Below are 10,563 nucleotides of genomic sequence, written 5' to 3' on the forward strand. Positions count from 1 at the left end.
CCTTGATTCATGGACCTTATGATTCCAGGTTCTTATGCAACATTGTTTTTTACATCATCAGACTTTACTTTCACCACCAGATACCTCCACAGGTGAGTGTTATTCTCCCTTTGACCCAGCTGCTTCATTCTGGAGCTATTCATAATTGCCCTCCACTCTTCCCCAGTAGCATATTGGACACCTTCCTACCTGGCGGGGCTCATCTTCTGGTATCATATCTTTTTACCTTTTCATACTGTCCATCAGGTTCTCCAGACAAGAATATTAGAGTCGATTGCCAACCCCTCCTCCTGTGGACCACATTTTGTCAGAACTCTTCAGTATGACCCATTTGTCTTGGGTGGCCCTGCATGGCATGGCTCATAGATTCAATGAGTTATGCAAGCCCCTGCCCCACAACAAGGCTGTGATCCATGAAAGGGTTCATTGTCTATCACCTTGCCAATTCATATCATAGGATACCTTTTCCATGTAGAATATGATGCTTTCTCCTCAGTGTTCAAGAATTTTCAATATATTCAACTTTCCTTTAAGACATGATTAATTATAATAATATATACACCAACATAATACCAACTTTTCAATAGAAAAGAAAAACTACTACCATAAGTATACATATCAATTATTAGCTGAATCTTACTTTCAGAATTGTTAAAAAGTTTTTGATGTTGGCAAATATACATAAAATTTACTATTAACCATTTTTAGGGTACAATTCAGTGGATTTAAGTACATTCACATCATTGTGCAGCCATCACCATTAACTATCTCCAGAATGTTTTCCTCATCCCAAATAGAAACTCTTTACCCTTTAAACCATAACTCCCCATTATCCTTTCCCCCAACCTCTGACAACCTCTGTTCTATCTTCTGTCTTTATGAATTTACCATTATAGTGACATTTTTAAAAACCATTCATCCACTGATATCGTTCTACCTTTTGCCTTCTGTGAATGTCTCTACTATGAACATAGCTGTATAGACATCTATTTACATCCCTGCATGCAGTTCTTTGGAGTATATCCCTAGAAGTGAAATAGCTAGATAATATTCTAATTCTATATATAATTTTTTGAGGAACTGCCATACTGTTTCCATAGCAACTGTACCCTTGTACATTCTCACTAGCAATGAGAAAGTATTTCAAATTAGAACATTAAACAAAAGATAGAAAATATTTCAAATATATGAAAATGTATAGAAATTTTTATAACAGAGACCTGTGAGCCAACCACAACGTGAATTTTAACATTGTCTGCATTTATTCCAGCGAGTTATTTTTTTTTTAATTATTAAATGTGATATCTAAAGCTCCCTCCCTCATTTATTCCCCTTCTTCCATCAGAGGTAACCGCTCTTCTGAAGATGCCTGTGTATCTTTCCTTCCATGTTTGACTATTTCATCTGTCTTTCTACGTATGTGTGTGTATATCTGTGACTGTTGTTGTTCAGTCACTCAGTTATGTCTGACTCTGCAGTCCCATGGACTGCAGCACACCAGGCTTCCCTGTCCTTCACCATCTCCCAGAGCTTGATCAAACTCATGTCCATTGAGTCAGTGATGCCATCCAACTATCTCATCCTCTATTGTCCCCTTCTCCTCCTGCCCTCAATCTTTCCCAGCATCAGGGTCTTACCTAGAACGAGTCATCTCGTCACATCTGGTGGCCAAACTATTGGAGCTTCAGCTTCAACATCAGTCCTTCTAATGAATATTCAGGACTGATTACTTTTAGAATCAACTGGTTTGATCTCCTTGCAGTCCAAGGGACTCTCAAGAGTCTTCTCCAACACCATAGTTCAAAAGCATCAATTCTTTGGCATTCAGCCTTCTTTATGCTCCAACTCTCACATCCATACGTGACTCCTGGAAAAACCATAGCTTTGACTATACAGACCTTTGTTGGCAAAGTAATGTATCTGGTCTTTAATATACTGTTTTGGCATAGTTTTTCTTCCAAAGAGCAAGTGTCCTTTAATTTTGTGGCTGCAGTCACCATCTGCAGTGATTTGGGAGCCCAAGAAAATAAAGTCTCTCACTTTTTCCATTGTTTCCCCATCTACTTGCCATGAAGTGATGGAACCAGATGCCATGATCTTCTTTTTTGAATGTTGAGTTTTAAGCCAGCTTTTTAACTCTCCTCTTTTACCTTCATCATGAGGCTTTTTAGTTCCTCTTTGTTTTCTGCCCTAAAGGTGGTGTCATCTGCATATCTGAGGTTATTGATATTTCTCCCGGCAATCTTGATTTCAGCTTGTGCTTCATCATTTGTGATCAGTTCAGTCACCCAGTCGTGTCCAGCTCTTTGCGACCCCATGGACTGCAGCATGCCAGGCCTCCCTGTCATCACTAACTCCTGGAGTTTACTCAAACTCGTGTCCATTGAGTCGGTGATACCATCCAACCATCTCATTCTCTGTCGTCCCCTTCTCCACTGCCTTCATTGTGATATGTTCATAAACAAGATATTATATTATGTGTTTTTCAGTTCAGTTCAGTCACTCAGTCATGTCTGACTTTTTGCGACCCCATGGACTGCAGCATGCTAGGCCTCCCTGTCCATCACCAACTCCTGGAGTTAAACTCATGTCCATTGAGTCAGTGATGCCATCCAACCATCTCATCCCCTTCTCCTCCTGCCTTCAATCTTTTCCAGCATCAGGGTCTTTTCAAATGAGTCATGTGTTTTTAAATAGTGCATAATAGTTTCATATCATATGTGTTGTTTTACAATTTGATTTTTTTATTCAAAATCATGTTTTAAAAATTTTTTCAAGCTTTATTGGAGTTTTATTTACATACAATAAAATTCACCTATTTTAAGCGTACAATTTGATGAATGTTGGTAATTGTTTTACAATCTTATAACCACTACAATTAAGTATAGAATATTTCCATCGCCCCAAGAGGTTTTCTCTCATGTCTTTTCAGTCAGTGCTCTGCTGTGGCCTTCCCCCAAGCAACCACTCATTTATCAATATAGTTTTGCTTTTTCTATAATATTTTATATGAATGAAATCATGCAGTATATCATCTTTTGTTTTTTTACTGTTTTCTTTACTTCTTTAATTTGACATAATATTTTTGATATTCATCCATGTTGTTAAACATGTTAATATTTCATCCCTTTTTTTGGCTGAGTAGTATTCCATAGTCTGGGTATAACACAGCTTGCTCATATATTCACCTTTCAGGTTGTTCCAATTTTAGACTATTATAAATACTGCTGTGGACATTTGCATACGTCTTTATGTAGACATATGGTTTCATTTTGGGGGGTAATAACTAGAATGGAATTGCTGTGTCATACAGTAAGCACATGTTTAGCTTTATAAAATGCTACAACACTGTTTTCTAAAGTGTCTGAACTAACATTATGTTTAAGATTTATGTCTATTAATACAAGTAAATATTTTTGTTTGTAACTGTTTTATCTTATTACAATATATTAATGAACCACCATTTACTTACCCAATCTCCATTTATTTACTATTACAAGTAATATTTCAGTTGACATATTTATAAGTTGTTTCCTTACACACATATACAAGCATTTCTCTCTATATAGTGGGTGTCTATATAGCAGTTGGAATTAATTGCTGGCTTCTGGAGGATACTGATACTGCCAAATTGCCTTATAAAGTGGTTGGGCATTTAACTTTTAAAGCTGCTATACCTTCCAAATTACTATAGTCTTTCACTGGTCCTTCCTATAGAGTTTCTCTTGCAAGTAGGTATTGGGGGTTTTGTTATCAGAGTACAGTATTTCCCAAGCATTTCATACTGTTCTTATTGTCCCGTCTTTTCTTTTGATTATACTTTCTTTATTTTTAAACAGGAGATTCATATGGGGCATTGTGTGAATCTGACTGACGAGGCTGTAGAAGCTGTCCTTACTTGCTGTCCTCAGATATGTATATTACTCTTCCATGGATGCCCTCTAATAACAGGTTAGTATAAGGCTGTGTGTGTGTGTGTGTTAGTTGAGCAATCATATCTGACTCTTTTCGACCCCATGGACTGTAGCCCGCCAGGCTCCTCTGTCTGTGGAATTCTCAAGAATACTGGAGTGGGTTGCCATTCCCTTCTCCAGGTGTGTGTGTGTGCTAAGTTGCTTCAGTTGTAGCTGACTCTTTGCAACGCTATGGACTGTAGCTTGTCAGGGTCCTCTGCCCATTTGGATTCTCCAGGCCAGAATACTGGAGTGGGTTGCCATGTCCTCCCCCAGGGGATCTTCCCAACCCAGGGATCGAACCCATGTCTCCTGAAGTCCGTGCATTGCAGGTGAATTCTTAACTACTGAGCCACCAGGGAAGCCCCTCCTTCTTCAGGGGATCTTCCCAACCCAGGGATTGAACCCAGGTGCCCTACATTGCAGGCAGATTCTTTATACCATCTGATCCACCAGGGTAAGTATGAGGCTGCTTGGGTTCAAATCTTGGTTTCATCTTTTAATAACTGTGTAACCTTGAGTAAATTACTTAACCCATTTCATTATTCAGTTTCCTCATCTGAAGGTGAGTATAATGACAGTACCTACCTTATAAACTTGATCCAACAACACATTTTTTGGTGCCTAGCACATACTGAGGGCTCAGGAAATGTTAATCATGATGATGATGGTGATGGTGGTGATGGCCAAGGCCCAATAAATGCTAACTGTGATGATAAGGACGATGGTGGCAGTAGTAGTGGTCATGATATTAAACATGATGCTTTGTGTAGTCGTTTATAATATCACATCTATCAAATATGCTAAATGACCTGTTAACTGTAATCACACCAAGATGTAGCCATTGAGATTCAGAATCATTTGGCTGATGTGGTACTTCACTTAATTAGTCACAGCCTTTGGCTTGTATAAGAGCCATAACACCTCTTTCACATTATTCCTACACATGGGTCCCCTACCACAATATAACCTGGTTCTCATTTGTAAGTCAGTACTTAATGCCCTGCCCTTCCAGCTTATTTTCCTAATTATAGTTTAATAGTTACTGTCCTTTTGACAACTTCCACGTTTTCTGTTTGAACTGCCAATCTAAACTAAGCCTGTAATGGGTTATATTTGGTTATCAAAGACATCTGTAATGAAGACTAAAATCTTATTTTAGGTAGACATTTTTCAGAACACTAATGCCAAAACTTTAGTTGGAAACTATTACCAGTGGGTACCTCTGGGGAAGGTTGTGGAGAGACAAGAGTGGGAAAAAGCCTTCACCATATATCCTTTTGTCCTTTTGAATTTTGTACCATGTGAATGATTTTACCTATTAAAAATTAATAATCATAATTTTAAGAAAATAATTTAGAATCAGAAAAATTCATGTGACTGAGTACAGGGAATCAGTTAATGTGAACACTATTCTGAGGGTTGTGAGAAGGCAGGCAGAAGCTCTCTAATCATCAAACAAAGCAGAAAATTATATTTTAACAAGAAGGACATTATTGTAAGGTGGAAGAGTCCACAATATGTGAAATGTAATTGCAGCCATTTTTGGTAATAGGTCTTCTCAGAATACCAACTAAAAGTGTGTAAATCTACTCAGTGAGGTATGTGTATGTTTAATCAATACACTGAACAAGAAAGTGGTATTCATAAAGTGACTCCATTTTCCTCTCACTATATTAATTACAAATTTGCTCTACAGGAGTTAATTTTTCCCAAACCCAAGTGAAAATCTCAAACATGTGCCACTGACTTTTCTTATCATTCTCATGTAATACTCCAAACGAGTTCAAATTAAAGCTTTTTACTTCTCCAGTTAGCTCAGGTTTGCTGTAGGTGGAAAGGCTGCTGTGTTAAGGGAACATTGTTAGTTTCCCTGTTTTCCCTCCTGATTCTCCTCTTCCTTTCCTAACTCACCCACCATGGTTTCTGATCTCAGCAGTGTTAGTGCAGGGTCGGACTGCAATGAGCAGGAGGGCAGGTAAGGGAAAGAAAAGTCTTCCTTGAGCACTACCACTGTGATCTAGTGGCAGCACCATGGGCTCAGTGGGTGAGCCGATCCTGATCCATACTCTCACAAAAGCGGGGCACTGTTGAGCTTCTCAGAGTCCACTTTCTGCCACTCCCCTCCTCACTGCGTATATCTCCTATCTACAGTTCTCTTGATTCAAGCAAATGTGTCTCCTGGCTAGTAGCAAGCGTTTTCTTCCTCTGCCCTCATTCCTTTAGCAACGTACCTTCATTTTCTTTCTGTTGAGGTTGCCTCGACTATCTAGGTTGCCTTTCATGAGCAAAATACAAGGCAACCCATGCTAGCCCACATCTGTCCACAGGGAACACAATACTTTAGATGGTGAGAGTGCAGATATTTCCCCGCTTCAGTCCTCTCTTTGGCCACATGGACTCTTAACAGAGCCTGCTTTTTAGTTTTCTTAGGTCTGATGTGTACTGTTTGTGATGTGTATTGTGTTCCCCAAGCTCCAAGGGACATATCAGATTCTCCAACTGATCCCCTTGGAGCCCTCTCTCACTAGGCTTGAAGGGAAGAGCAAGCACCTGCAGCCCTCTTTCTAGAACTCAAATCACAACTGTCTTCAAAGAAATCCTTTCTTTAATTTCCAATTTTCCATCACTTCCCATTTTTACACTTTTATATCTTTGAATGGATAAGGCACCAAAGATTCCAAAATCAGTTTTCAGCCAAGCATTTACAAGTCATGTACAAGTGGTCTGGTATCTCATTTTGGAATGAGAAAGTAGCTGATACCTCCGGCCCATGCAGCCACAGTGTCCCCTAGAACCTTACTGGAATAATTCTGGTTTAATGTTCTGTTGTATTTGTCTCAGATCAGCTTGACTACCTAACACATTATAAACTCAACTTTTGTTAACTTTACCTTGATCATCTTTCTGGTTACAATTTGGAAATAGTTAATTTGGCATTTTGTCTCTACTTTTAATAGAAGTGAAAACAGACTATACACAGTCAACCAGAAAAGCTTCTCCTAGGCAAACTGCTTAAAACAATTATCAAAGACCTTATAGGTAATGAAATATTTAGAAGGTACAACCAAAAACTGAAAATTTGAGTACAAGACCAATATTAAAATGCTTAAATGTGCCTGTATTAATATAGAAATGACTAATGAATATGAATTGAAAATATGTTGCAGTGATTAGTCTGATTTTTAAAGCAAAAAGACAGTTTTGAGATAAATTATATAATTACTGAGATCACTGGAAACCAAAGATATATTATCAGCTGGTAAATTAAAGAGGAATGCCTATCTGGTATGATTATATGATACTGGATATAGATTACTGGAGTGAGTTGCTGTTTCCTTCTCCAGGAGATCTTCTTGACCCAGGGATCAAACCCAGTTCTCCTGAATTGTAGGCAGATTCTTTACTGCTACACCACCGGGGAAGCCCCTGACTATAGACACAAGGAAAGCTTAATCCCACACTTTTCCTATCCATATAATGACTCAAACACTGAATTTACCAACTCTAATGTGGCCTAGAAAGGGATGACAAATAACCTCCCTCCTCAGTTTCCTGGGAGTTCCCTTACCTTACTTCCTTTTTGAGACTCATACACACACTCCTTTGGAAGTTCTGTTGTATGGGAACCCCCTTCCCTGCAAACCTAGCAAAGCCCTGCCCAAATAAATCTCCTTGTATGCTACTGCGACCTTGTGGTCAGATCTTTTTTCTTGTCCTGCCACACAATCCCTTGCTCAAGGTATGCAACATAAAATATGTTTATATGTTCAAAAAGTTTAGAAAATATATCACTATAATGAATATTCATTTTTCAAAGGCTCTAAGAAATACTATGCTAAGAAACTTTTTTTATCTGAGTGTCAAGGAGTTAGAAATCTTCCCCTACCCTTTTAGATTCTTCTGGCTTATCTAAGAATTAAATTGACAGGAGGCAGGTAAAGAGGAGAAAATCCGAATTTACATACATGGGAGAGACCCAAGAGAACTGAGTAACTAGCCAAAGTGTCTGAAACATCTTCAGCAGCTAAAGAGGACATGCAGGGGTAGGGGTTTGGAACTTCAAAAGAGATGAAGGCAATTCACATGGAGATAAAAAAAGCAAATGCTTGGTAGACAAGTATTTGTTGGGCCATGCAGAGACAATGGAACATAAAGGTTCTCTGAATTCTAGGCCCCTCACTGAGTTTCCCCCGCCATACCTAGCCCACATTCTTTGTAGATAATCTCTGATAGGGGTAGGAGGACTTATCTATACTTCCTTTAGGCAGTAAGGGGAAAGGGCAAAATTTCTTCTTGAGTCTTTTGGGCCTTGATTGTTTTCAGCTCGAAATAATCCTGATGCCCGACACTTTGGGATGGCTACAAAGTTTTGCTCCCCAAACAAGCATTTGTCAAATTTTTTTAACACAGGATAATTTGTGTGTGTGTGTGTGTGTGTGTTTTAATCCTTGCTTTCCCCAAATAGGAAAGTGAGAAACTGAAACAGTACTTGCCCCTTGTGACAGAGTTTTTAATAATGGTGCTAATATTAAACAAAAATCTCAAGAAGAAGTGAAATGAGCACCAATCCTCTGTGTCAGCCACACATAGGCACTTGCTGTGGGAGCCTGCCATCTACCTCTACAAGGATTCAATCTTGTGCTGCTGTAGCTGCTGACCTTCAACTCCCGCTGAAAGGAGTTCAGGGTGGAGAAATGAGGCATTCTGTGCTGGTGGGGAGGGGGAAACGTAGATCAGGTCTTCAGATAGTTAGATATTTTCAGGAGCTGATTTTATACACCCAATTCTTGTATCTCCTCATCTGTAGAAAAGCACTAAAATCTTTCATGGAGACGATTGTTTCTTGTGACCAGCAGAAAGCTTCACGAGGCTTGAGGCAACTTTCTGGGAAAATGTGTGCTTGATTGCATATACTGTCCCTTCCCCAAAATCACATATATCCTGACCTTTCCCGCTACATCTTTGGAGCAGTTTCTCTGAGGTAGTGTCTCCTGGGCTGCAGTCCTCATTTTGCCCCCAAATAAAATTTATCTCATAACTCTCACATTATGCATTTTTTTTAAGTCAACATTGGTCTCCTCAGTTCAGTTGAGTTCAGTCGCTCAGTCGTGTCCCAACTCATTGCAATCCCATGGACTGCAGCACGCCAGGCCTCCCTGTCCATCACCGACTCCTGGACTTGACTCAAACTCATGTCCATTGAGTCGGTGATGCAATCCAACCATCTCATCCTCTGTTGTCCCCTTCTCCTTCTGCCCTCAATCTTTCCCAGCATCACGGTCTTTTCCAATGAATAAGTTCTTTGCATAAGGTGGCCAAAGTATTGGAATTTCAGCTTCAACATCAGTCCTTCCAATGAATAGTCATAACTGATTTCCTTTGGGATGGATTGGTTGGATCTGCTTGCAGTCTAAGAGACTCTGAAGAGTCTTCTCCAATACCACAGTTCAAAAGCATCAATTCTTCAGCGCTCAGCTTTCTTTATAGTCCAACTCTCACATCCATACATGACCACAGGAAAAACCATAACCTTGACTAGATGGACCTTTGTTGACAAAGTAATGTCTCTGCTTTTTAATATGCCATCTAGGTTGGTCATAACTTTCCTTCCAAGGAGTAAGCGTCTTTTAGTTTTATGGCTGCAATCACCATCTGCAGTGATTTTGGAGCCCAAAAAAATAAAGTCAGCCACTGTTTCCACTGTTTCCCCATCTATTTGCCATGAAGTGATGGGACCAGATGCCATGATCTTCGTTTTCTGAATGTTGAGCTTTAAGCCAACTTTTTCACTCTCCTCTTTCACTTTCATCAAGAAGCTCTTTAGTTCTTCGCTTTCTGCCATAAGGGTGGTGTCATCTGCATATCTGAGGTTACTGATATTTCTCCCAAAAGTCTTGATTCCAGCTTGTGCTTCATCCAGCCCAGCATTTCTCATGATGTACTCTGCATATAAGTTAAATATACAGGATGACAATATACAGCCTTGACGTACTCCTTTTCCTATTTGGAACCAGTCTGCTGTTCGATGTCCAGTTCTAACTGTTGCTTCCTGACCTGCATACAAATTTCTCAAGAGGCAGGTCAGGTGGTCTGGTATTCCCATCTCTTTAAGAATTTTCCAGTTTGTGATGATCCACACAGTAAAAGGCTTTGGCATAATCAATAAAGCAGAAGTAGATGTTTTTCTAGAACTCTCTTCTCTCCAAAACACTGAATAACTTAACTTTATAGACCTCAACTTTCCCTTATATATAACTGTCAGTCATAAAATTGGGTGATCTGATAATAATACAGGGGTTCCTATACAATGCTTTTTATCATTAGGTTCTTAAAGAGAAAAAAGCTGAAGTTTTTCAACTACCCAGATCGTCTCTACTCTTCACTCTTTCCTGTCAGCACTGCACCATTGTAAATTTTTTCTACCATCAGTTCAGTTCAGTTCAGTCACTCAGTCATGTCCGACTCTTTGCAACCCCATGAATTGCAGCACGCCAGGCCTCCCTGTCCATCACCAACTCCCGGAGTTCACCTAGACTCATGTCCATCGAGTCAGTGATGCCATCCAGCCATCTCATCCTCTGTCGTCCCCTTCTCCTCCTGCCCCCCA

General features: G+C 39.6%; 1 protein-coding gene across 3 annotated transcripts in view; it reads left to right on the forward strand.

The window, feature by feature from the left end:
- Window positions 1-10,563, forward strand: part of AMN1 (antagonist of mitotic exit network 1 homolog) — an 86,811-nt gene that overhangs the window by 50,512 nt on the left and 25,736 nt on the right. For all 3 annotated transcript variants that reach the window (XM_019961373.2, XM_019961375.2, XM_019961374.2), the window contains one exon: window positions 3,840-3,951. In XM_019961373.2, coding sequence (XP_019816932.1) covers window positions 3,840-3,951 — 112 coding nt within the window. The remainder of the gene's footprint in view (window positions 1-3,839; window positions 3,952-10,563) is intronic.

This window comes from Bos indicus, chromosome 5 (assembly GCF_029378745.1).
Source record: "Bos indicus isolate NIAB-ARS_2022 breed Sahiwal x Tharparkar chromosome 5, NIAB-ARS_B.indTharparkar_mat_pri_1.0, whole genome shotgun sequence".
In the NCBI taxonomy this organism is placed as follows: domain Eukaryota; kingdom Metazoa; phylum Chordata; class Mammalia; order Artiodactyla; family Bovidae; genus Bos; species Bos indicus.